At 51.4% G+C, this 27,778-nt stretch overlaps 1 protein-coding gene across 1 annotated transcript; it reads left to right on the top strand.

Annotated features, from left to right (window-relative positions):
• Window positions 1-26,659, top strand: PODXL2 (podocalyxin like 2; the record flags this gene model as incomplete). The annotated part of the gene is made up of 8 exons (XM_080350627.1): window positions 1-73; window positions 11,163-11,456; window positions 18,446-19,341; window positions 20,362-20,436; window positions 23,493-23,649; window positions 24,217-24,278; window positions 25,926-26,105; window positions 26,450-26,659. The coding sequence occupies exons 1-8, from the start codon at window positions 25-27 to the stop codon at window positions 26,657-26,659; spliced, it is 1,923 nt and encodes a 640-aa protein (XP_080206753.1). The 5' UTR covers window positions 1-24.
• Between the last annotated feature and the right edge of the window lie 1,119 nt (window positions 26,660-27,778).

Here is a 27,778-nt window from a genome sequence, read left to right on the forward strand (position 1 = left end):
CGCGGCAGGGCAGCGGCCGCCGCCATGCAGCCGTTGCACCGGGCCCCGGCGTTGCTGCTGCTTCTGGCCGCCGGTGAGTGGAGGCTGGTGGGGCGGGGGTCGCCGCCATCCCTGCGGGCTGGGGCGGGCTCGGCCGCCGGGACCCCCCGCGGCGGGGCTGGGCTGGGCGGTCCGGGGCAGCGGGCGGGGGTCGGTTCTGTCTGCGGGGCGCCCAGAGCACCGGGACCGCAGGCGGGGGGCGGGTCTGCCCCCCTCCCCTCCACCCTCAGCCCCGTGGATCCGCGCTGGGTCCAGTTCCCAGGGACAGCGAGACCTTCGCGGGAGGCCGGTCTCCATCACCCCCGCCCTCGCAAGCACCGTTGACCCCCGGGTACCGGGAGCCCCATCCCAGAGCTCTCCCCGGGTACCGGGAGCCCCATCCCAGAGCTCTCCCCGGGTACCGGGAGCCCCATCCCAGAGCTCTCCCTGGGTGACGGGACCCCTGTCCCAGAACTCTCCCTGGATAGGGGGCATCAGAGCGCTCCAGAACGCCCGGTCCCTGCCCTGGGGGGTGACAGGTGACCCCGGGCTCCCATTCTTGGGGGTTGGAGGCATGTGGCTTTTACTCTGCGGGGATGGGGGTTCACCCTGGGTCTCCAAGATGGGGTACGCGGTGCTGGGCCCTGTGGGGACCCCATAGCACCCACAGCGCTGGCGGTGCGGGGGCAGAATGAATGTCACCCCGGATGGGGTGCACTGATGCCGTGGCACTTCGGCACAGTGGACCACGCGGCGCTGCCCCCAAAACACCTTGTCTTGTATCGGTGGCTTCTCCTGGCGTCGTGGTAATTTTGTGAACTACTGCAAAATTGGCACAAAGGAAGGGGGAACGACAAATTGTTCTGTGTTCCTCCGAGAGCTTCCTCTTGAAATTTGGAGGAGAGGTAGGGTGCCAGGGAAAGGCAATTAAGTGCAGGAATAATGACACTCAGAATAGTTATGAAGGCTCTGCTTCTATTTTTGAACAGTCTGGGGAAATTTCCCAACAAAGGGATCCCCCCAAAGAACCATGAGGCTGCGATTGCCCTCTCCCTCCCTATCCCCATCGCTTTTATACAGCAGTCTGGTTGGTGTGGAACAGGAGTTTTGAACGGGGACATTTAAAGAGTGGGGGAGTCTTTGTCTTGAGTCATCCTGGCAGGGAGGGAAGGGCTGATTTCCCAACCAGTCTCTGTCTTCCAGCACGACCGAGCTGTGATACAGTGACATCCAGCCCCCTGGCACATCTCTCTTATTACTCCAGTCTCCCGAAAATATTCATATGGGGGAACATGTCATTTGTGGAGCAGCTCTTCCCATGAGCTGTATGTATGGTGACTCGCCTCTGTTGTCTGGAGCTCCCTAAAGAGACGGGATAAAGCCTTTTAGGTTTGGGAACAATAGTGAGCGTAAAGAGCAAAATGGATCAGAAAACCTGTTGGGGTTTTGTGCCAATACTCCATGGCACAGAAACAAGAAGTCTTTCCAGAGCCAGTTTTGTGGTTTCCTCCAGGCAGGTTGTCCCCATTAGGGAGAACCTCGGGCATGGCTGGCAAAGGTCCTTTAGCCACGTGTCAGCAGGAGTGCTGTGTCCCCAAATTCAGCCAGAGCGCCACGTCCTCTACAGAGAAAGGCAAGGTGCAGGGGGGGACCTGCCGCATTCCCACCCTGCAGATCTGCTGGTACCGTTGACCCCATCCCCATCACCTGAAAGTCATATTTGCTCTGTGGGGGAAGGAGATGGACCTCGTGGTGGTTTTAAAATCTGGTGGCCGAAAGGATCGGAGCTGATACTGATGTGCTGAGGGGAGGGTGCGTTTCCTACTCTGCTGAGGCTACTGGAAACTTTCTAGTGTTGCTGTCCAGCTGGTGATGATGCGGAGGATTTGGATGCTTGGCTTTCCCTGCCATCGTCGCTGCTGTCCCAGCGGGAGAGGCGGAGGGGTGGGAGGTGAGCGGCAGCTCCAGGGGACAGCTCAGTTCCTAATCTAGTGAAACTGGTAATCCCGGGGGGGTTGTGGCAGCCCTGAGGGGCTGGACTCAGTTGGCCGGGCATCTCTGGACACCCGGACTCCTACCGAGGCAGGAGGTTGGAAGCGGCAATGCAGCCTGTTGGGAATTTATAAATCAAGCCCCATTTTGGTTAGTAGCTTTGCTCAGCTATTCAGGATCTGTTCCAGGCTGGAAGAATTCAGTGCACTCTGGCCTCGCTCCTCTGGTCCCAACAGGACGGGAATGGTTAAAACCTGAAAGCTGGTGGGACGGAGCGATTCCCGAGGCGGTGGAAAAGCATCCTTCCTGCAGGAGCCTCTGGAGACCTGCGGCTGGGCTGAAATGGGACGTGGCCCTCATCAGGGACCCACAGACCCACAGGTCTGCTGGCAGAGCCTGGAAACATCTCTCCAGGTTCTAGGGTATCTGAGCCCCTTTGCTTTTGCAAGTAGGAAAATGATGTTAAAAGCAGGGGGAGAAGGGAGGGAATGAGTCTCATCTCTCTTGTTATCTCCCCAGGTGCTTTCTGCATGTGGGCTATTTAAGTTTATTTTTTTTCCCTTCTGCCTGCTTAGAAGATTCCTTGTTAGCTTTGTGTGAACGAGCCCAAGCTGAGGGAGTATGAATCAGGATGGATGAATATTCCCTATAGTCAGTTTTTCCTTAGCCTCTTCAGTGCCATAAGGAAATGCTCATTTAATTATAGGCATCAGGGGTAGAAATAACTACATTAAGCCCTCCAGGGGAAGCTGCCGGCGACGAGCTGCGGATCAGAGCGCAGAAAAGTTCTTCTTCCTCTTGCTCGGCGTGGGAAGAAGCTCCGGCATTTTGTGGGTACCTGGGCAAGCGGCGGTGGCCGCGGTAGCCGCGCTGCCGGGCCCTGGGGAGGGGAGCTGCCAGGAAGGTGCATCACGGCTCGCAGCTGGCGGCCGGGGGAACTTGCTTCCAGTTCTTGCTGGCTATTGAACACGTAATCCCAAAAGAATGGAGAGAGGCTATTTGTCAGCCGCACGAGCTGAGCCTGCACAGAGGCAAAGCAAACACGTGCGTTGGTTTGTTCAAAGGGCCAGGGATGCTGGCAAGGAAGATACGGCCTCCTGGAGCTCGGATCGCCCCCCTGCTGTCCCCATGCCTGGTTAAACCCTGTTGTGGTTACCAGGGTTTGGATGTACACTCTTGTTTTAGGGATTTTTCTTTGTGATTGGGAAGCCAGCATTGCAGCCATCCCTCTGCATGACAACCGCATCCACTCTTGGCTCTTCCTTTCCTGCCTGATACCTTGTGAAGGTCATCAGGACCTGTACATGTGCCCTGGGACTACCAAATCTTTACAGGAGCTTTTTGGCCAAGGATGCACAAGGTTGTTTGGAGATCCCTTGTGGGGATGAGACTGCTGAGACGTGCCAGCGTGTGGCAGGGTGGTCGTCACCGCTGTGTCGCAGGGGCTGGAGCAGAGTCTAACTGTTTTGTGCTCCATGTGGTGCCCAGTGAGTTTTAAAGATCTTTTGGGATGTAAAAGGTTTCTTTTATATTTGACAGGCAACCACAGCTCGAGGGAAGTCCCTCCTATGTCTGCAGTAGCGCTCGCTCTGCCTGGGCAGGGAGGCTTTGAAGATGAAGCAGCCACGAGCCTTTATTTGGTGTGCTGGAAATCAGAGCAAGTGCTGTAGGGTCTGCGGTCCAGGTCAGGACAGAGTGAGAAGAAGCAGCAAAGGCCTGGCTAGAAGATTTTTCAGCAGACAGATGAAATGCTTTGGGCTTTCAAGAGGGCAAAGGAATCTGTGGGCTGTGGTTTTTCTCTTAGATCAGTGGCTTTCATCCTGTGGTCTGTTAACCCCTGGGGGGCTGTGGGCTGCTTTGAGGAGGCCTGTGAAAGGCAACCGGGGGAAGAAAACTCACTTCTGCTGTATGCAACTGCCTACCCAGTGCTGTTTCCGCAGGGACTGCATCTCCTTTCTGAGCTGGGAACTGCTGCTGTTGATAGTGAGAAGCATGGGGGAGAGCGGACGTGGCAGCGCAGAGGAAGGAGGTGTGAAGGCTCTGAGACGATTTGGGGAGGGTGTGAAGGCAAAAAGGGTCTGGGAGACTGAAACCAAGCAAGACTATGACTCCAGACATGAGTGGCTGAGTGAAGGGGGAAGGACAGACAGGCTTGTCCGAGTTGCTGTGACCTGCTTGCACAGAGTGCTCAGGCCCTTGGTGCACGTGTGCTGACAAAGGGCACATCTGCCGTTATCTGCAATTATCTGCAGAAGCGAGTGCATCTTGTAGCAGCGCTTTGCTGTTTCCCGTGGTGATACCAGGGTCTGCGCGACATAGATATTCTCTGCTGAAATGCCAGCGGTGCAAATGTTGGTGGTCCTTTGCAAGGGAATGTCCATGCAGTGCGTACAGATGTGCACACCCTGTAGCCTGGTGTTTGAGCTCTCGTTATGCTGCCTATAAAGATATAAAGATATATGAATAAAGATATATGGGAGCTACTGTGTGCTCTAGGATCTTCCTCTGAAGAACTGTCCCATTGCAAGGACTTCATCAGTTGTGCCTTGTTGTCTCGTTGGTGTGGGTTGATAAGTGTATATGCTCCCTGTGGACCTGAGTGCTTTTCCCATTGCTTTGTAAAGTGTACTGGGGTCATGGGGAGGGGGATGGTTTCAGAGGGACACTGGGTGAGGGACCTGGTTGCTGGCGGCACTGGAGGAGGATGATGGCAGTCTGATCTTGTTTTCTGAAGCCCTAATTGGAAATGATCTCGGGGATTAGAGTCGTGGCTGGATTTGGAAGTGCTCTAGTGCAGCATGGGAGAGCAGCAATAAAGCCGTGTGGGAGCTGGACTGGGAGAGGTCCCATAGGTGGTGTGTCCCAGATGGGTATGGTTGTAACGCTGAAAGCACCGCAAGGACCTGTTCTAATAGGTGGTCATCTCATGTGCTTCCCTGTATGAGCTGTTGAGTTTTGAGAGGGCAGAGGCTGCAGGTGAGCATGGGGGGATCAGCTTGGGCATCCCTCAGCTCAGCTACATGTTCTTATTTTCCCCCACTGCCTATGGTTGGGATCCTTTGTTGTTATTGAAATTACTCCGTGTTTTGTTGTGTTCTCAAGGGGTTTGTGCTGTTGGCTGCTCTGCCATGGGGCCTTGCTCCCCGGCTTTTCCAGGAGCCGTGGTCTGGGGGAGGGAATATCCCCGGCAGATGCTTCCCTCATCTGGTCATTGTGTTTCTGTCCTAACCGATTATCAGTAAATGACCCATTCCTGACCCAGTTCTCCAAGGAAATAACGTTCTTGGGTAACTCCTGAGCTTGGGGTGGGCTTGGAAGGAAGGTCAACGGTAGCAGGGCCAGATGGACATTGTTGCGGTTGCTGCATTGGCAATGCTGAGATGCTCTGCCCCCCTCCCTGGTACCTGTTGTGTAACTGGTGGTGTTGTACAGGCTCGGTGGTGACAAGGGTGAGTCAGTGTGTGCTCCAGGCGAACACTGTCCTTCAGCAGGCTGGTCCTGCCTCGGTGGCAGCGTGGGGAAGGGCACAACAGCCCTTCTGGGGGTCAGCCTGGTGCGCTGACATCTTAAGGGATGCTTGTGTGTATCCTCGGAGAGAAAATTGAAGTTTGCTTGTTGTGAATTACAAAGCAAGAAAATTTGAAAGGTTGTTTGACACAGTCGCAGCCAGATTCCATTTCATCTCCCCAAATCCCTCCTCTCATTTCAGCTGGATGCAGAAATTACTTATTTCCTCTTTCACTTTTAGCTCTATCCAGTAGGCCCATTGGGAGCTTTTAAACAGCTGCCCCATCCCATGGAGAGGTGGCTTGCCTTGTGGCAAAGGAATAAAGTGGTTCTTGGTCGGCTAACATAGAAAATACTTTGGGATTCTTTTTGAATTGCTTAGAAACGTGAAACTGCTCTTATTCACAGCAGTTTGGGAGAGACATGGCAGATGTTCTTTGCTCAGATACATATATTTTTGTTCTGCTGTTGAGCAAAACTCCCCCATCTGCCTTGTCTGGGGTTGTTGCATCGAATCCTCTGAGTTGAACTGAGCAAGCTTTGCTGCTTCGAGTCGTAGCTGGTTTCTGAGGGGCCAGGAACTACCAAACGCGTTTCTTCTGTGTATCCTTCAGGCTGGTTCTTTTCCAGTGGCCTCAGAAAGGTAACACTGCACTGTTATTCCCTGTTGTTGAAATCTCCCCATTCTGCTCCTTGGAGAGGTGAAGCATCTTTCGCAAGGTCAGCGTTACCTCCATGTGTCAGCTTTGTGGGTGCTCGCAGCCGGCACCGGGGCTCCCGTGCTGGTTTTGTTCCCTCTCCATCTACCTCTCCTGCTTTCTCTCTTTTCTCGCCCCTCCTCTGTCTGGTCTGAGGAGGGTTTCCCTCCCGTGCTCCCAGCCTGGCGCTTTCCCCGAAGGCTGCCTGCCCTCTTTAGCATGCAGACCCTCATCTCCTCCAGGTTACGCAGAGGTGCCGCAAAAATAGAAATGAGAGACAAACACCCCATTGAAGCAGCTGGCGAGCCCTGGCTCCGTTCCCTGCTCCCTCCCATCTACAGTCGCAGGGCTTTATTCATCTGGGTTTCTTTTTTTCCCTATTGCTTGATCTGCCTTTTTAAATACAAAATTGGGAACTGATGGCTGATAGAAGTTGTCTAATCCCCATTCCCCATCATGGGAGGAGAAGGGCTCGCCACCAACGTCTTGGGTGTTAGATTTCCTTTCTGGGCTGTGCCCCTTTGCTTCCCAGCTCGTGCTTTGATTCTTTCTCTGCCTTGGAGTCGACAGCTGCGTTGAGCTCCTTTATGTGATGCTTGGAAGAGAAAGGGGAAGGTGGCAAATCTTGGGTCTGCTGTTCGGTACCCCCCAAGCCTTTTGAGTTTTCGCTGCTGACACAGAAGATACAAAGAGGTGTCAGGATGCGGATTTCTCTGCTGATGCCATGGTGCTGTTATCCCTGCGGCGTTCAAGCTGGTGCTGGTACGGAGGGTTCCCCCAGGCCAACCTCTGCCTCCCATGCCTGTGGATCATGCCCCAAGGTGTTGTCCTACTCCAGATCCACCCCAGGAGAAACCTGGCTTAGTCAGGCTGTGTCTGTTAATGACTCATTCTTAGGGATGAGGTGGTGTAGTTTTATCTTGGGCTGAGGAGAGCAGAGCTTCCCAGTAAACAAGATAATGCAGCTTAGGGGGTTTTAACTGGGTAAACACTTGGGAGTTAAATGAGGGTGAGCAAACTGCTGGGATCTGAGCTTCCCACATGAGTGGGATGAGCTCCGTGGGTGCCCAGGTTCACCTGCCACGTGCTGTCCATTGCAGAGGTGGTGGGACAGGCTCTGGAGACAGCCCAGCCCGGGGTGGCTGATGGAAACAGAGACTTGAGCTGGTACGGAGGTTCATTTTGAGGTTCCTAGCTGGCTGGAACACGCAGGATGTGTATTGTAGGAAAGCCAAGGTGCCACATCAGCCCTGTCTCTGCTAGTGGGAGCTGGGAGAAACTGAGCCATTGGGGTGGACAGGGAGGATCTGGGCAGTGGGTTGCAGTCCTAACTACACCAAGTTTTCCATGTGGCCTTGGACCTGCTGTGGTCTCTCTGCTCCCCTTTCCTGGATAACTTGGAGACTAATGTTCCCTTTCTCCCCCTTGCTGCTCTCTGTCAAGTTCACTTAAGCTGTCGGCTCCTCAAGACAAGTCCTCTCTCCGCTGGGCTGCACGGGGCTCAGCGCTGCTCTCTGTCAGTCTCGTGTCAGCCTGGGGAAGCCCAGTGTGGGCACCACCACATGGGAGCTCGGTGGGCGTCCCTGGCCGGGTCTCTCCAGATCCGCACTTGTGTGCAAGAGATGTGTGAACCCTCATTTCCAGCCGTGGACTTCACCGTGGTGCTCGGCTCGCAGGGAGCCGGCCCGTCCCCAGGGATGGAATCATAGAATCATTTCGGTTGGAAGAGACCCTCAAGATCATCAAGTCCAACCATAACCTAACCTTAGCACTAAACCGTCTCCCTAAGAACCTCATCTATGTATGTGCCTTTTAAACCCCTCCAGGGATGGTGATTGCACCACTGCCCTGGGCAGCCTGTTCCACTGTTTCACAACCCTCTCTGTGCAGATTTTTTTCCTAATATCCAATCTCAGCCTTCCCTGGTGCAACTTGAGGCCCAGAGGCGCTTCGGTTGGCCCCGTGATGCTGCCGTACCTCCCCCCCTCGATATTCTGCCTCTGCTGCCGTTCCCTGTTTGTTGCTGCGCTGGCCTCAGCTGGTCTTGCCTTGGATCAATAGAGCAAAATAAACGAGATGGAGAAGTGCTGAAGCCTGGCCCAAGTGTATATGGGAAAGAGTGACCAATATTGGATTTTGCTGAGTTCAAAGAACAGCAGAGGAAGATGGAGAAGGCTCAGAGCAGGCAGAAGGCTGGAGAAATGCGTTTCTGCCTTCCAGCATTCACAGTATCACAGTATCACAGTATGTTTGGGATTGGAAGGGACCTCAAAAGATCATCTAGTCCAATCCCCCTGCTGGAGCAGGAACGCCCAGGTGAGGTCGCACAGGAACATGTCCAGGTGGGTCTTGAATGTCTCCAGAGAAGGAGACTCCACAACCCCCTGGGCAGCCTGTTCCAGGCTCTGTCACCCTTACTGAGAAGAAGTTTCTTCTCAAATTTAAGTGGAACCTCTTGTGTTCCAGCTTGATCCCATTACCCCTTGTCCTATCATTGTTTGCCACCGAGAAGAGCCTGGCTCCGTCCTCATGGCACTCACCCTTTATATATTTATAAACATTAATAAGGTCACCCCTCAGCCTCCTCTTCTCCAAACTAAAGAGACCCAGCTCTCTCAGCCTTTCCTCATAAGGGAGGTGCTCCACTCCCTTAATCATCTTTGTTGCCCTACGTTGGACCCTCTCCAGCAGTTCCCTGTCCTTCTTGAACTGAGGGGCCCAGAACTGGACACAGGAGAGGTTTGGTAACAGCCTCGCAAGTCAGCGGCAACCTCCAAACTTTTGTGCTACCAAGGCAACGTTTTCAGTGAAGGCACCAGGGCCAACCCATCTGCCCTTGCTCCATAGCTCATCTTGGTGCTCGCACCGATTTGAATTCGTCCTTCTGGGACGTGGAGTCATAGGACGTGGTGGTGGGAAGAAACCTGGGGAGGCTGCCTGCTCTGTGCCCTTGCCGGGGGCAGTTCAGCTCCGCTTAAACCATTTCACACCACATGTATCCAGGTCCGTGCAGCGTCCCGGTGACGTCTCAGCACCGCTTTGTAAAATCTCTCTATTTCTGGTACTCCAGGGCCATGCAAGCATTTTCCTATCTGCGTTCCGGTGCTGTCTCAGAGCTGTTTCTAATACAGGCGTTTCTCCTTTTAAGACATTTCTAATGGGTGGTTTCCTGTCTTGTGCCAGAAATATTTGGTGGTGGTTCTCAAGGTGGTGACCTATCACTTTGTGCTATTTCTTTTCTTAATATTTCTATTATTTCCATTCTCCAGATCACCTGGCTGTACCTACGGTCTTTCTTTGCGGTGGGGATGTCTCCTGGCTTCGTGTCCTTGGCCAATTTAATTATCACGTCCTTAATTTTTGTCCCAAGGTCACTTAGGAAAATGTTAAAGAACAGCAGATCCAAGGACAGGCCTTGAGGAATTTCACTAATAGCTTCTCTCCAGCACAAGCCTCTCTCATTTTTCATATAGCCAATGCCTTACGGTTGCCTTACAGTTTTCCTGCTAGTCGGTGTCTTTTCTTGCCTCTCTGGTAACACAGGATGAGGCACTATATCAGATATTCTGCTGAAGTCCAGATGGATTAGATTTGCTGCATTTCTCTTGTCTAGAAAATCAGTTATCAAAGAAAAACACCAAATTAGTCTTCATTTCAGCTTATTCAATTAGTTCAGTTCAGTGACTGGTTCATTAAGAATTGAGAAACTGAGTATGAGCTGAGAAAGCGGGATAACTTGTCCTTTTTTCTTCTAGTCTGTGAATAAAAATCAGCTGTGAGAGGATGAGATCTTGTTTTATGTGCTGAAGAACAGAGGGCTAGGAAGCAATTGGTTCAGTTCACCCAAATTAGTTACTTTGCTTGCTTAACAAAACTGTTTTAAATGTAAAACATGTTTTGGTAATCTCATTTTTTTCCTTATGTCTCCATATTTATGGTGGTATTTATCAGCTGAATAAAGCCAAGTTCCGGGTGCTGTTTTCTTGCATTTTGATGATATGCATGTGAATGTACCTTGACACAAATCACAATTAAAGTCTCATCTAGGAATCAAGAAGTGTCAGTCAAACCTCATAAGAGATTAAATGGAAATAACAAGGATATAATTGTTGAAAGAACGGTCCAAAATGCAGCCTGCCTCCCTGCTTAGTGTTAGGTGGATGTTTGCTGTTGGTGCATTTAAACTCTTACCTGTGATGGTCAGCTCTTCCTTAGGAAAACAAAAAATATGTAGGCAAAATTAAGTTCAAATTATAGAATCACTTTGGTTAGAAGAGACACTCAAGATCATCGAGTCCAACCATAACCCCAACCCTGGCACTGCCCCATGTCCTGAGAACCTCATGTCCGTCTGTCCAACCCTCCAGGGATGGTGACTCCAGCACTGCCCTGGGAAGCCTGTTCCAATGACCAATAGCCCTTTTGGTGAATAAATTTTTCCCAATATCCAATTTAAACCTCCCCTTGTGCAACTTGAGGCTCTTTCCTCTTGTCCTCTTTCCAGCCTGCTGATTTAAAATATGGTTAATATTGATGATGTAAATAGTTTTGGTTCACATCGGTCCCCCGGCATATAATATAGCTGCAGATTAGAAGCACTAGGGTGAAATCTTTCCTGGGTAACAGTCAGATAGGAAACTCTCATTGACTTCACAGGGCCAGAATTTTGTGGCTTAAGCCATCCTCTCTAGGATGGGTGATTAACGAGGCACCCATTAATGAAGCATCACTTAATAGAGGTGCCCCAGGCTGGATGGCTCCTCCTGGATATGGATGCTCCTCTATGGGGTTGTGGATGTTTCCCAAAATACCCTGATTTTCCTGCCAGCCGAGAGCACAACCCATCGGAGGGGCAGGTGTTCCAGCAGGTTGGTTTGGCTGCAAGGAGAAGATGAGCCCGGTGGGTGTCAGTCCTATCTCTCACGTGGGTTTATTGTCATTTTACAGGGACCTTGTGCCTCTGCCTCGCCTCCTCGGAGGAGCCAACCGCCGATGGCCTCACGTCAACTTCCCTGCTGGACTTTGCCATGATGTCCCAGCTGGAGGCCACAAATTCCCATGAGCAAACCAGCGTGGAGGCCACGGAGCCCGATCTTGCTCCTGGCTCCCTGCATGCTGCCCCAGGATCGGGCTTTGCCAGCGAGGAGAATGAGGAGTCCAAGATCTTACAGCCCCCACAGTACTTCTGGGAAGATGGGGGAGAGATCAACGAGTCCAGCCTGGACTTGGGACCGGCAACAGGTAGGCTGTTTTTACCCCATTCTTCTTCCCCGCGCCGCAGGGACTCCGGGGAGGCGGAAGGATGCAGGGATCTGTTTTCCTGCGTTGACACAACTCTCGCTAAGAGGGCCTGAGATTAAACGTCAGCTCTATTTTCTCACCTCAGTGCCTGATGTGTCCCCAGTGAACCTTGAGCAAGCACAGGCTTTAGAAACCAAGTTACAGCTGAGCATTTATTCCTGAGCTGCTATGAGCTGGGAGAAGTGTTGCCTCTGTCTAGCTTCCCATTGCCTCATGCCCTTCTTTCTCTCTCTCCTTCCCCCTTTTCTGCTCTCTTCTCTCTCCCTTCTTTCTGTTGCTGTCAATTAAGCACAACCTAAGGTTCTCAAGACTCTGGCTCAGACATCAAGGCCATCTTTGGGTCTGAGTCAAAGCCGGGTTCTCTGGGCCAAATCCTAGATTCCGCAGCTATGACTTGAGTGGGGATTTGGCCCAAGAGAAGGCAGTGGGTTTTCTCTCTTGGGCACCTGCCCTGTCCTGCCTGTTCCCTGGGAGCCATGGCCAAAATGAGTTTTGTTAGCATCTGAGCTTGCTTTCATCTGTGGAGTGTTTTTTGAGACGAGTGACTCCCGTCAGTGGTCTGTCCTAAGCCCCTCGCTGGCTTTGAGATGCTCTCAGGGAGAGGGATGGCAGGAAGAAGGACGAGCGTTTGCAGTGTTTGCAGTAGCTTAGGAGATTATTTCACATGTTCCTGCTCTTAAGTGTCATGTGGGATGTGTATTAAGTGTTACCCAGGGCCAGGCTTCAGCCTTATCCCTCCTCCTTATCCAGTACCGCTGCCTTTCTCTCAGCGGGTCTGACTCAGGTCTGCAGTTAGAAAGCACAAAGCTTATTTTATCTCCATTCCTGTTTCTGTGACCTTCCCAAAGAGCTGAGGCTGCTGCAGCGCTATGGCTCAGCCTGCGCGGGGGGCAGGGGCCATCCCAGCTTGGAATCATAGAACAGAATCACAGAACAGTTTGGGTTGAAGGGACCTTCCCAGCTCCCCAGTGCCCCCCCTGCCATGAGCAGGGACATCTTCACCAGCTCAGGGTGCTCAGAGCCCCGTCCAGCCTGGCCTGGGATGTCTCCAGGGATGGTTCATCCACCACCTCTCTGGCCAACCTGGGCCAGGCTCTCACCACCCTCAGGGCAACAATTTCTTCCTCATGTCCAGCCTGAGTCTCTCTCCTTTAGTTTAAAACCATCACCCCTTGTCCTATCGCAACAGGCCCTGCTGAAAAGTCTGTCCCCATCTTTCTTATCGGCCCCTTTTAAGCACTGAAAGGTGCAATAAGGTCTCTCCAGAGCCTTCTGTTCTCCATGCTGAACACCCCAGCTCTCTCAGCCTGTCAGCTTAGGTCTCCAGAGCCCTTTGCTCACCAACATTGCTGCTAAACCCCCGTGGCCATGCTCTCACTGCCCTGGGGCGCTCGCGGGCCGGGCCGTGGGGCAGCTGTGCGGATGCTGCCCCCGCAGCGCTGCTCAGGGCGGATGGTTCATGTTCCCTGGGCTGTGCTCTGGCTCAGGCGCTGGCAGGCTGCTCAGCGGCGCTTTTATTTGTGTGCCAGCAGGCACCTGCATGTGCTCACAGATCGGGACGTGACTTGGAGAACAGCGTGTGCTTGTGCATTGAGAGCGAGATGCTCTGGGTACCGAACCCAGCCTCGCCTCCTGCACGTGCCCGGCCCCATTTGTATGCAGAACACGCTCTTCTCTCCTTCCGTTCTTGCCTGCAGTGCTTTCCTCCATGAACAGATGTGCTCTTTCAGCTGTCCTTTCCGCATACCCTGCCCTGTCCACTGCCCAGCTAATCACTTTTGTGCTTCCAAGCACTGTTTTTTTCCCCCCTGCCTCTGGCCATTGCTGCGTCCAGAGCTCGTGTCTCAGTGGCATTTCAGAACCTTGGTTAATAGAACAGGTTGAATTATTCAAGAGCTGGGAGCGCATTTCTACTTAAAATTTAATTAGAAACCTGCTGTGTGTCATTTTACAATAAAGGATATTGTAATAGCATCCCTAGATTGTGCAGCCTTCTCCTGTCGTGCAAAGCCTGTGCACGAGATGCACACAGCCGATGGACCTGACGGCTGCCCGTGTGAGGGATGCCATATGATACCTCGTGGAACTGTGTGATGACATCTGTTGGGTTATTTTCAATGTATAAATCCATTAAACAGTTTCAAACAGCTGCTGTTTAAGGAAAAAAAAAGTTTATGGTATAAGTTTTCCTTATGTGTGATTTCTCTCTGAAAAACAATGAAGTGTAGCTTGGCATAGTTGGTAACTCTGTCCCAGGCACAGATTTGAGACCCTGTATCAAGGCACGAAATAGGATTGTCGTGCTACTGGAGAGAGAAAATTAACTGTTAGGAAAGGAGATGTGTGCTGGTTTCTTTCTGTGTTTGGTGTAAAGTTATTGGGCCTGGAATTGGTGGTCTCATCGCAGATAGGCCAGATCCTGTGAGATTTCAAGGCTGTATTAATGATTTTGGGGTTTTTTTATGTCCTGAAGACCGTGCGGGGAGACTCCTCTGCCTTTGTGTGACTTTGAGGCTGCAAGAGAGGAAAAGTAATAACAATCTGCAGCTGCTGCTCTTTTTTAAGTGCACTCAAACATCCTTTAAACATATTTCTGGAAAACATGTGGCATCTAAGGCCACCTGTTAGTCCATTAGAAAGTGAGAACAAACTCCCACTGGCAGAGCACAGCTCAGCCCAGGGCTCTGTTTTTCCGGAATAATGTGCTTTTCCTGATTTATGCTACGGAACAGTAAATCTATATTGACATCAGTGATCACCAGCCTGTGGAAGGGCCCCGAGATTCGTGTCTTTCTGTCTGAGTGTGCACAGAAGCGCACGCCCGCATCCTTGCTAACCCGTGTGCAGCTGCTACCCCACAGAGCCACATCTGGAAGAGATGGATGAGGTCTGGTGGGAACGTGGGTGCTGTATCCTTATGGAAAGAAGCAGCCTGTGGCTCGTACTTCAGCCAAGAGGCAGTTCAGTGGAGCTGTGAACCTGTTACTTCTGCATCCCCCTGCCTTCAGGCTCACAGGGAACCCAGAAGCTCTTCAGGTTGTAGTTTGGGTTTGGCCGCTTTGTTTCAGCTGTGGCATCAAATTAGCCTGAGCCACAGATCAACCCTGAAGATAGAGTGGACCTGCAGGGACTCACATCTGGCCCTTCTTGTCCTCTTCTCCATTCTTCTCACCTTCCCCATCTTGTTTTGCCTGGAGGCTTCTAATCCTCAATGTTTCCTACTGTCACGCTCATTGCCTGGGCAACAGATGCCACATCTCTTCTAGCTTTAGGAGGAGAAAATGAGAGTCATTAGGGCTGTGTGTTCCTTTGAGTCCCTATTTTTAGTGGAAGAGTTATATGGTGGTGTATCCATCCTGGAGCGGTCCCTGGCTTGCACCCCTCAATGTTCTCCTTTGACTCAATCAGAACACAGCGCCACTCATGTTCCTCTTCCAGTGTATGCTCTAGGTTGGGGCAGCCTCATCCTTAATTGCTGACAAGTTCAGGCTCCCAAAAACTGGGGCAAGACTCATCAAGGTCTGGTGAATGAAAAAATTTAATCTCTCTCCTCTGCCTCCCAACACCTGAGACTCCAAGAACCGGAGTCCATCACATCTTCAGTGGGATGATGGGGCTGGCATGAAGCTCGCTTTGTCACAGCCAGGATCTGCTCATTTAACTCCAAGGTTGTGCCTTTGAAGACCAAGGCATGACTGTCCAGGGAGCTATCAAATCCAGTCTTATAGGTTGGTGAGTCACCAGGATGGCATGTGGTGCTTTGAGGGGGGGAATTGTAAGCTTTTAATTATTCATAGTAATTAGCAGAAGAGATTGCCAGGAGAGCTAAGATGAAGGGTAGCAGGACAGGTCAGTTAGAAGGACTGTATTCAAAGGAAAATAAGTTTTCTGACCAGCTAATGGGATAAAATATCTTCCACCCCCCAACTCTTCTCTGATAGTGCAATTCGCTTCCTTCTGTGATGAATTACTTGCTTCTGGCCGGAGAGATCCCGGCATCGCTCAGCCTTACCGAAATCTGCTTCCTCTTCATCCAGACTGACAGCAAATCTGCAGTTCTTAATACCATCTTCAACCCAAGCATTAATGAAATGAAGCACCTGGTAAAGACTGTCTCCATAAGCAGCTTAGCGCTGAGCAGCCCCTGCCTGAGCTCAGCTCCTGGGTTGCTTCTTGTTTATGCCCTGGTTTAGTGTCCACGGACACGTTGGGTGATCTATCTTGGGACAAGCCATCTCAACAAAAGCTGACCTGTGACAAAGAGGGTTTCTCCACACGCTGTGTTATTCTGGCACAGCTATCCTCAAGCGACTCAGTATTTGGGTGAGGCTGGCTTATTTTAGCCTTGTTGCAGCTCAGACACTGAGTAGGAAAGAGACGTGGGGCTGTTTGGGAACAGCTGTAGCACTTGGTGCCCTATCTCTACCTGAAGCAAATGCCAAGTATAATGAGACCTAAGGATTCTGCTGCCCTGGCTCTTTATTTTAGCCGTGACCTCTTTTGTATGTCTTGGAGTTGCAGATAGTAACTTCTCCTCACGCTTTTGGAAGATGAGGATATTAGCCCCAACTGGCTCAGTTCCAGCACTAGTAATTGCATTTTGCCTCTCTGAAATCCCCTGCAGTTTCAATCAGACGGAGTGTGCCATTTTGCAGGAAGCCTCGCTGCTCTATGCTGCAAAACAGCAAGCAGATACCACCTCGGACCTGGCTGCATTTTAAGAAGCAAGTAGAATGCAACTTGGACTCCCCGAAGTTGACAGGTGCTTTAGCATGAACAGCGCTATCAGTCTGTCTGGTTGCGGTGGGAGCCCAGGAATGTTCTTGTCTTTATTACAGTGCCTTCTAGTTATCAGTAATTCAATCACTGGTTAACATGATCTTCCAGTTTAATCCAATAAAGACCTTATGGTTGGGTTATATGTACTAAAAACAATGAGGGTCACCCTTTTTCTGAGCTGTCACAGTTTCTTTAAATAGCTCATAGTGGCAAATACAGGGTAGGGAACCCTGTAGGGCAGTAACTGAGACGGGTTCTTCTGAATGAAGGAGAAGCAGAGATGTAATGAATTAAATGTCTGGCAGGGGAATTGTGCTTTGGCACGGTGCTGAGCCCTGGCCCTTTTGATGTCAGTGAAGTTTCGGTATTGATTTCAGAGGAAGCAGGACATCGCCTACATGGCAGCTCTTGCAGAGGTTTGGAGCTCACGTTCACCTCTCCCAGGGCAAACAATCTCCCCCGGTGAAGGAAACGAGTCTGTGTGAGCCAGACCTCGGTCTGCTGGGAGATGCAAAGGGCAGGACTCGTGGTGGCAGGTGGGCTGCCAGGATGGGTCTCTATTAAAACCCAGGGGCAATGCTGACATTGCTTCTCCCTGCGGTGGCTGGTAGATCTCAGTGGCCTGTTTACAGCCAGAACAGGGTGACAAGTCACCACATCACAACCCTGAAGGTGAGCAGCTGGATCATGCTTCTCTTTGGGCAGCATCTGGATGGAGCTGCTGACAGCAGGAAGGGGATGAGCTGTGGCTTGAGGAAGCCACTTGCCAGCTGAACAAGAGCGTCTTTGCCCCTCCTTGGGGTGGAGGGAGCAGTGTTGTTTGCTCCGGAGGGATAGGGAGGAGCGTGCAGGAGCAGCACGGGCAACCCTGGGCGCCAGGGAATATCCATGGCCATGGATGTCTGTGCTGACATGGGAGCTCACGCCCGCTCCAGCAGCAGCAAGTGATGGATTGGAGTCGGGGACGCCTGGAGATTCCTTGTGCGGATCTGCTCTGGAAGGCGTCCAGGCAGCTGCTGCCCACTGTGCTCAGGCATCTGCTTTGGCAGGCAGGAGAGGTGTGGGCTTGGGGGTTTTAGACAGTCGCTTCCTTAATAACAATAACCATAGATGGGGCAGGGTGCTCGTTTCTGGCTGTGGAGGGATCCTATTCCTTCCCTTTCTCACTCAGAATATGTGTTGTGCTCGTCTAGGGAGAAAGGGAGTTAACTGAGATGCAGGCTCCTGAAACAGAGTTTCTCCATATAGGCAGTTTCCCAAAAAAGATGAAGGTTGATTTATGGCTGGTGGATTTATGGCTGCCGTTCTGAGCTTAATGTGTCTGATCTGACACGTACTCTCCTTTTCCTGGCATCCCAGCTTTTCCTGGGCTTCCAGAAGAAGCCAGTGCCTGCTCCCACCTGACAGCTGGGAGATGCATCTTTCTCCTTTAGCATCTACATTTTTCTAGCAACATCACACGCATTCATGGTCAGAGCCACAGAACCACCAGGGTCTGAAGTTGGAGGAAGGGGAGTCAGATTTGCCTCCTGTTTCCCTGCAGCAAAACTGTTCTTTAATGACAGAGAAAACTTGTAATGCAGATGTTTGCAGGATGATACTTTTGCTGTGAAGTGCTGAACAAACTGAAGATGCCCAGGTCAATCTGGTGGTATTACTTGGATGTGCCAGGGAGCAGGATTTGCTTTGCTGTGCTGTTATGTCTCTTCCCTCGTATTTCTTGTTTAACATGTGGCTGACTGCGGCTACCAGCATCTTTCTGAGTCCCATGTGAAATTAATCCCTGGGTCCCAGCTTAATTCCTAACACTCAGAACCTCACCTCGGAGATGCCGGGTACCAAAGCTGTTCTGTGCAGGTCTCCTGGCTGGCACATCTGCAAACAAACCTTCAGGACAGAAGGGAGTCAGGGGCATGAACATGTGAATTATCCCTAGGGAAGGTGGGTTCCTTGGGTTGGGAAAGGGAGCTGGGGAAGTGCAGAAGGCTGCACTGCACTTGTCAGATTGTTGGGTTTTTTTTGGTGGCAGGCTACCTGTTCTTAGAGGGTCTCTGCCGTTTGATCCTGTCTGTGCCTGGACACAGCGCTCTGCCTTTCCGAGCTCATGGTGACTCAGGATGTGACATGAAGTCTCTTGGATCTCTTTTTAGATTACAGCTTTCCCTCTGCATCTCAGAAGGCGCTGCTGAAAGGGAATGGGACACAGGTGAAAGACAACTGGGAAACAGCCACTGTCCAGCCGCCAGCAGAATTCGTTGAGCCTGACTTGCACAGACCTTTCTCCAGCACGCTGGAGGAAGAGGAGGGGCTGCTCCCCATAGACCACTCCAGGGGAGGAGTGGAAAGTCTCCAGACCTCCGGGCCTGAGGTTACATCTGCTGAACCCATGGGCCAAGAGGATTCCTCCTCCCTTCTGTATTCCACAGCCTCTGCCAGGCCAGGTGTTGCGACTGAGGCAGCCGTAGGAGGGCAAGAAGAGGACTCTGTTCCTCCAGGCTCAGACCTTGGGAGCAGCATGGGGCCGGGTCTTCTGCCTATGTCCTCTATTTTTTCTCCTACTGTTGCCGCAAGGTCTCCCAGTGTTTCAGAAGAGCCCTTTGAGGTGACAGCTGGGGACACGTGGGCTGTTGAGGGAGCAGATTCGGAGCTGACTGTGACTACCACAAGAGCAGAACCTGTAGAGACCACAGTGGAGGCTGGTGGGGAAGAGCATTCGGCCAGAGAGGAGGTCTTGGAGACTACGGTGTGGTGGGAGATGCTGGAGCCCACAGCACTAACTGGAACGGAGCAGACAGTGGAAACGCCTGTGGGGACACCCTTTCCTGGAGGCAGCTCCCCAGACACCCAGACTCTCTCTGGCAGTGAGCAGCACACGGCGACTTCTGCGTCTCCGTGGGACAGGGCTGACGAGCCTGCGCTGGATCCCATCTGGAATGACACCGAGGCAGCCACGGAGACGGTGGCAGCAGAGAGGAGCTTGTCACCTCAGGCTGGGGACGCCCGCGTGGCCGTGCTGCCGACAGAGCTGCCCTGGGACTCAGCACAGGTACCACTGGGAGCAGAGTGGGAGGTTGCAGTGGAGATATTTGGGTGCTTCTCTCTTAAAGGGGTGTTTAACCCCTTAGCTTTAGCCATCCCCCTGTGTCTGAGTGTTAGAAGTAGCTTTATCTGTTCATCCAGCCAAAACCAAATTTTGGAGACAGTATTTCACAGCTCTTCTTAAGGATATCTGTCGTCCTTGCTGAAAGCCCTGCCCCCTCACATCTTCCTCAGTGAGCTGCTGCTCAAAATCCTGCTTCTAATAAACACCTGCCCTCTGGGGCATACACAGCAGCAAAAGCTCCTTGTTTCCTCTGCCTGCATTATTGGAAGTGTCAGAACAAAAATGACCCCAAGGATTTCTGGAGAGGGAGCGAGAAGGAGATGCTATTTTTGCTGCTGCTGCCTGCAGGGGCCAGATGCAGAGCAGGTGGAGCGGGGCACAGCGATCCGGGAGGATGCTGGTCCAGGAGGGCCCATGAGAGTGGAGGTGTGAGGTGAGCTGCAGTTCCTGAATCCAGCAAACCAGCAGGAGCTGGCTGCTGAGAAAGTACCAGGGAAAGCTTTTAATTGTGCTTTCTGGCCCATGGTACTCAGGAGCCCGAGCAAGTGACTCAGTCCCTCTGTGTGTCCAATCCTGCCTGCAAAGTGCTGCCCAGTTTGCTTAAGGACTGCAGAGGCTCTTGGTTTCAGGTTTTGTGTTAAGTGCTGCTCACACTAGGGGTGAGGCTGAAGGCTGGAGAGCTTTCCACTGAGTACCTGAGTCCTCCTGGAGTCTAGATAGAGCTGGAAGGTAAGCTGGGCTTTGGCAGGCTGGCACAGTGCCTTGTCCCTGCCCCATGTGCGAACACTGAAATAGTGAATCCTCCTTAATGCAGAGGTTTAGAGGACAGTTATGTCCTTGGAGAGGCAGTTCTCTGGAGTGTGGCACAGCCCCTTGCTCCTGTCCCTTGTATACATGATGCTTTCATCAGGAGAGCTGCATCTGCTACCCAAACCCAGCTGTCTTTATGTCTTGTCTCTCCAGGTGATCTGCAAAGACTGGAGCAACCTTGCGGGGAAAAACTACATCATCCTGAATATGTCGGATAACGTTGACTGTGTAAGTCAGCCCAAAGAGATTTGATGGCATGTGGAGAATAGTGCTTAGAGATGTGGAGGCAGACACAGCTCCTGCTGTCTGCTTTCACTACAGAACATGGTAAAAGCACTAAATCTCAAAGTCCCTGTAGAGGCTGTGGAGAGAAGGGGAGGAGGACAGAAATATTCCTGTTCTCCAAATGGGGAAAGCGTGGGAGGGGAGAGATGATTTTGCTCAAAGTCTAGCACATGTCGGTCCCATTTTTGACTAACTGCTGGCTGCTGGTCTGTGCCACTCAGTACCTGGATTGTCAGGAGACATGGGAGCTTTTAGCATTGCACCCCTTACTGGTAGGAAACGTGGCAGGATTGAAGGGGAATTCTCCTTCTCTCTCTTTCTTTTCCTTCCTTCCAGGGTATAGTCACGTTTCTCTGGTGGCTCAGAGGAATAAGGACTCCCCATTTGCAGTGTGAATGGTTCAGTGTCAAGCAGCTGTCACTAAATCTTCCTTAAGTGCCTCTTCTCCCCATCCTGTTATCTTGTGTGTTATCTGGGTCTGTTAACCAGCCACGCTCTGCTAATCCAGTGCCTGTCCATCCATCCCTATAAAGCTGCAGTTAATTCATGAGCCCAGAGCCCCGTGTGGATCCCTGGTAAAAGGGCTTGTTCACCTCTGCTGGGCACTTTAAAACCAATTGTGAAAGGCCTGGGGTCAAGGTGCCTTTCATAATACTAAGAAATGATTACGAGCTTGACAGCCCGAGACTGAAATGTTTCACTGGAGGTCCCTGCGCTGGCCTCGCGTGTCTGCCCGCTCGCTTCCTGGGGCTCCTGCCTGGTTTCGTTACTGCAGGGTGGTTCTGTGGCACTGACCTATTGCCACCACTGGTGAGTTGTGATTTTAGTGGGTTTTTATGGTTTGGTTTGGTTTGGTTTTCCCAAGGTGAACTTTTTGGGCACAGGGAAACCAGGGGAATTCCTATACCCAATAAAGCAGCTTTCAGGGCAGATGAAGAGTTAATCTCTTATGTCCTGATCCAGGCAAACCAGTTTGCTCTTAACAGAGATACTTAAAAGCCTCCAACGGTTCACAACTGCAACTCAGAAAATCAGTCCTTGAAAACCAGAGTCCCGCTGCCCTGTTGCCTCCATGTCCCAGTCCCCATGGCGCTTCCTCCCATCTCTGTGGGCTTTAAATGTTGGTTAATTTTGTAACACGTAGTAATTTCCTTCCTATGGTCACTTGCACTTGTGTTGTTTAAACCACTGGAAGGGCGAGAACCGAAAAGCAGATGTGCAGATGTTTCTTGACCAAATTGTGTCTTTGCTGTTGAATCCTCAGTTCTGCTTTGCTGAAAGAAGACAGAGCCCTGGGATAGGCAGGACTGAACTGTTTTTCTACTTGATTTCATGTTTCAAAACATATTTCCCAGCGAATGATTTGTGCTGTCCTCCCACTTATTCAAAGGGACACTGGTTAACATACATATTTAACATGAACGTCGCTTCGTTCCTTGCCTCCCATTGCCACCTTGCGTGGCTGAAGCTGGAATCAAGCTCTTCTCCTTTCCACTGGTGTTGCCGCACTTTGTTTCCTACCCATGGTAATGGGCTCGGTTTGGATAACTCACCCACCCTCTGCCCGTCCCTGTTTTCTGATTTCTGTATCCGAGCCCTGTGCTGTTTGGATTCCCAGGGTTGCGAGGGACAACCTGCATTGCAAGTTCTGTAGTTTAAATTAGTGTAAGTGGGAATTCCTCACATATTTCTTATGTTTTGATGACCTGGTGTGGTGCCAACTCCGACCTAAAAGCTGAGGGACACAGAGGGTATTTAGTCCATTCCAGAGGGCTGCAGCTTAAGTTTTAGTATTTTTCATAGTGCCAGGCTTCTCCCTGCTGCAGGGATGCTGTCTGTATCGCTGGGTTAAACTGGCAGCCCATTTATCTTCCTAATGGGCTATGGGCAAAGCAATCACTTCAGTCTTTCTCTGGGCACATCTCCCATTCATTATACCGGGGAATTTTGCCCAGGTGAGGACAGTGGGATCTGACCTGGCTGCACCTCAGGAGGTGACCTGATGTGCGTTCAGGCTTCCTTCTCAGCTCCTTTTTCCCCACTAGGTAGAATTTATCAGTGCTCTGCAACCTCTGCTTTTCCCATCGCTAGAAACATCTCTCCCTCTCCTCCTCCTGCTCCCCCTTGCTCTGCATCCCCAAAACGGAGCCGCGGGCTCCTCGCTGTCCCTGCTGCCTCCGTGCCAAAACCCTGACCTGATGAGACCAGACACCGCCGGGCCCTTGTGATCCAGGCCCCAGTCATCGGTGTCTTTTCCAATTAGGCCATTTTCGGCACAGGACTGTGCCTGCCCTGAGTGCTTCAAATCGCCATGGCAACAAGAGCTCTCCATTTTATTAATCATCTGTGTGGCCTTCAGGTTGGCATGGCAACCGGAGATAAGAATAGAAACAGAGGAGTGAGGAAGCGGCAGAGTAGCCCGCCAAGGGATGGCTGGAGCTCGTCAGGCTGAGCGGCACCCGCTGACCCTGCGCTGGCTGCGGGGAGCCCAGCTGCCTCCGCCTTGTCTCGCCCGATAACATCACTGCAGGATCCCTGTGCGATGGGGCAGCTGGACTTGGCATGGTCCGGGGTGTATGGTGACCACAGGGGCCCAGGAGGAGGGTTGTAGAATCACAGGATCACAAAATAGTTGGGGTTGTAAGGGACCTTCAGAGTTCATCTAGTGCCCCCCCTGCCATGAGCAGGGACATCGTCACCAGCTCAGGTTGCTCAGACCCCGTCCAGCCTGGCCTGGGATGTCTCCAGGGATGGTTCATCCACCACCTCTCTGGCCAACCTGGGCCAGGCTCTCACCACCCTCAGGGGCAACAATTTCTTCCTCATATCTCGGGCTGGTGTGTGAGGAGATGTGTGTGGGTCCAGCCTGGGGCATGGGGGAGCGTTGCACCAGGGTTAGTTAGCATTGCTGGCTTGTGGGCACAGCCGGTTCAGGGGTCTCTGTGCTACATCTGCCGTGTTCTCTCCATGCACTCACCAAGGTCCCTTTCCGGTGGCAGGAGGAGTTTCGGCTGGAGAGAGGTCCCCAGCTGTTGGCACTGGTGGAAGATGCCTTCTCCAGACAGGCGGACGGGCTGCAGGACCGCTGGCTGATCTCTCTGAGCAAACCCAATGAGAACGACAAGCACTTGCTAATGACACTGGCAGGGGAACAGGGTAAGTGCTGGGAGAAGGAGCCTTCTCATGATGGGGGAGGGTGTGTTTAAGGTGCTCTCAAATGGAGGTGCTCAACCATGTTGGAAGAAGATTCTGCTTTCCAGTCCATTGCAATCCCACCAGCTCCCAGTGTTAACTGGACCTGGGGGATGGAGGAGGGCTGAGGACAATCTTTTTTTTCATGTCTTCCTTCTAGCTTGTCCTTCACCACTTGTGCAAAGCTCCGTCTTCTGCACTTTGCCTCTTGTGAGAGGATAAAAGGAAATGGCCTCAAGTTGTGCCAAGGGAGGTTTAGATTTGATATTAGGAAAAATTTCTTCCTGGAAAGGGCTGTCAGGCATTGGAACAGGCTGCCCAGGGCAGTGGTGGAGTCACCATCCTTGGAGGGGTTCAAAACATGTGTAGATGAGGTTCTCAGGGACATGATTTAGAGGTGGATTGGTAAGTGTTGAGTTCATGGTTGGACTTGATGATCTTAAAGGTCTTTTCCAACCAAAATGATTCTCTGATTCTATCTGTCTGAGCTAACCTGAACTGCGAGCAGTACTGATCTCTCCTTCTCTACAGGTGTCATCCCTACAAAAGATGTTCTCATGGCACTGGGGGATGTTAAGAGGAGCTTAGCTGAGGTAAGAGCCTGTCCGCCTGCATCCGTTTGTTAAGACTACCTATACAATTAAGCAGTTTGAAAGCTGGGAGTATATCTCATTCTAGCCGAGTGCTGAACCCACAGCAGGCAAACAGATGAGTCAGACACTTGGCAAACTCCCTTCTCCCCTCTCCGGTAGTTGCCAGGCCATCAAATGTCTGCTCATATTAAGAGCATAGCTGTGGGTTATCCCCTCCTTGCTTTTCTGGCTTGATTGTGAAGCTGCTTTAGGCACATAGATTTTGTTGGGTTACTTGGTCTCATCCCTTCTATGCTATTGCCTGTGGCGATGTAGGTGCTGCAGAGCCCCAGGATTGATCCTGCTCACCCTACAACTGATTTACATCCATTGGCTGCTCTCAGTAGCTCAGGCTTTGCTGAAGGAGGCGGGAGAGGTGCCTATACTAGATGGGACACGTTCACACACCTTCCTGCAATCCCCAGATCTGCATTTCACTCCTTTGGACAACTGCCTGTGCAAGGGCAGGCAGAGACCAAAGGTGGTAGATGCCATGTTCCACTGCCAGCTGCCTCTTGCCCTCACATATTCTCCTCTCACCATGGACACCTTGGAAGAGGATAGAGATGAGGACAAATTAGTCACATGACCTCTGACTTTGCTCCTTAGGCCTACAAGATATATAGACACCAAGGGCCTGATTCTGCTTGTGTTTTTTACACTACTGGAGTCACTCTGCTGACCACAGCAGCAGAGTTGGGCTATGGCCTTCCTGATTCTCTGCTCTCTGTTTTTTCCCTGACCTAACAAACTGGTGCAGTTAGACAAAGCGAATTAAGTGCTCAATGCTGTATTGATTGGCTTACACTAGAGAAAGTGCAAAAAGCCAGCCATCTAGAAATTGCGTGACTGAAGTATCAGCAGCTAGAACTGTCCAGAAAGAAGGATTTGCGTCAGTGCAAGGTTTGACTTCTTTATGCAGCTGTGACCCTACGTTAACATGCATCCTACCAGAGCAGCCTTGCCACCTGCCTCCAGCTCCATCAATAATAAAACACTAACCTTGCACTAGCACAAGCTGGGGAGGAGGAAGGATATTCTCTTACACCTGTCATACTTGCTTTTGAATTGATAGGTAACCTGTTTGAGATCTGTGGAATCACTGGGACCAACCAGCTTTGTTTGCTGACAACCACAGGGGACCCATTTCTAAGGCAGCTTTTGGAACCAGCAGGCAGCTGTCTGCTTTCAAGACATTTGAAAGACCACTGTACACTCTTAGGACCAAAGCTTTAATAGGAACCTGTTTATTACGGTTTCATTCTCAGTCACCAAAGCCTCAGCACCCATCAATGGTCCATGGTTTGTTTTGGGTACTGTTGGGTGATTTCTCCCATTAAATCCTCCTTGTCTTGCACATTGGTCTGGTCCTTGTGCCAGTGATCAAGGTAAGATTGTGCCTACTGTCATTTGCTGATGTATCAGCTTTCATGGAAGATGGTGTTAAATTTAGTCATGTGCCTTCTAGTCCTGTTAGACAGTGAACATCCTGACTGCCCACCCCTGGCTTTTAGTTCCTCTGCCCACAGTGATGCTCCTGGAAAGTCTGACCCGGATCCCACCTGTCTGCAGGCCAGGGGATTTAGCATACCCCTTTCTTCCTTCCAGATCGGCATCCAGAATTACTCAACCACAACAAGCTGCCAGTCGCACCCCAACCAGACACGCAGCGATTACGGGAAACTCTTTGTGGTACTGGTGATTATCGGCTCCATCTGCGCCATCATCATTGTGCTGGGGCTCATCTACAACTGCTGGCAGAGACGCCTGCCCAAGATGAAGAACGTGGTGAGTGAATGCTGGACAGGTGAGGAAGGTGGCTGGACTCTTGTCCCTCAGGACAATGGGACTGGAAAGCTAAAAGGGAGATTGTTTTCCACTGAACATAGTGGGATACATTCCTGGTGCAGCAAGGGAACCTATTTGGGCATAAGAGGGATGCAAACCCTTCTCTTGCTGTGCTCAGGACGGCTCATTCCCACTGCAAGGGCTGGGCTGGGAGTAAATTTACCTTTTCCCACTGACCCTGCGATGTCATCGGTGACCCTCACAACCTTGTCCGGTTGTGCTTCTCTGCAGCATTGAGACCTGTCCTCCTTTGTCTCCATTTGTGTTCCTCTTGTCCTTTGCAGTCGCACGGCGAGGAGCTGCGCTTTGTTGAGAACGGCTGCCATGACAACCCCACCTTGGACGTGGCCAGTGACAGCCAGTCGGAAATGCAGGAGAAGAAGCCGAGCGTGAACGGTGGCAACACCATCAATGGCCCCGACAGCTGGGATGTCCTGATCAATAAGCAGGCGAGCGAGGACGTGGATGTATTTGAGGAAGACACGCATCTTTAGGAAAAGAAGAGAGGGAACCACCCCTTAAATATGCTTGTCTCTCTCCTATCCTGACTGGTGGACCACGGGATCAGGTGGCTTCTCAGGAACTTCTTAAAGGCTTGGGACGGGTCAAGTCTTCGGGCAAGTTTTCCCAATAGAAGTCCTGAGCCCACGGCTTGGAACCAGGAGAATCGCTGGACCAGAGGGGAGCGGGAGGGGTGGGTGTGTAGGTCTCTGTGTGTGTGTTCCTATCAGTAGCACCAATGCTTTCATCACCTTTAAATGCACTTACTGTAGCTCTCTGGTAGTGGCTGGGCGTGAGGAGCAAGGCGGTGAGGCCAAGTCCGCCACCAAGAGTCCAGTTTTGGGGGGTAAATTCACTTTGGGAGTCCAGCTGGAGCTACGGCGGCCAGATTCTGACCTTGAGACCATGTCCAGTCCCTGCAGGTGCAGTAAAACCTGTCCATTCTGGATGGAGAGGAGCCAAGTCTCAGTTCATGTCCTGGGCAGCGTTTGCATTCCACCTGTGAAAACATATATATATATATATTTTTTTTTTTTTTTTAAATTTCTTTCTTTTTAGTGCTCTAGCACTCAACTGCTAATTAGCCAGGCTGATGTTTACATCTGAGGAAAACATCCTGCTGTCATCTCATTTCCTCCCTCCAACTGCAAACAGCCCCATTCCCTTTTTGAGCTCCACAGCTCGAAGCTGAGTTTGCAGATTTTGAGCACTTTACCCTTGCTTGCCTGATTGCAGAGCATTCGGTGCCATGGTGCAGCATCTTAGCCAGAAATTCGCTTTAGGTTGGAGAGTTGCTCAAAAAAGGGCATTTACCTGCCTCTTCAGTGGAACAGCCTGTGCAATCGGCAGCAAAGTATCTTTTGTCTAAATCTGTTTTAGACTGGCAGGCCTTCTCCACTCATGTTCCATTTTCCAGGGTAGCTTAGTTTCAGTTGGCCTTTTTGACGTAAATGTAAAGACCACGTGAGACTTAAACAGGGAGGAAAGTAAAAACTCAGATAATTTTCTGGTCCTCTTGTATCCTTTTCAGCCTCCTGCCCTGAAGGGAGGGAAGTGTTTAATGTCCCATAGGTATAAATTGGGGTGACATCTTTAAAATCACTGCATTTAAG

Source organism: Nesoenas mayeri, assembly GCF_963082525.1.
Source record: "Nesoenas mayeri genome assembly, chromosome: 10".
NCBI lineage: Eukaryota > Metazoa > Chordata > Aves > Columbiformes > Columbidae > Nesoenas > Nesoenas mayeri.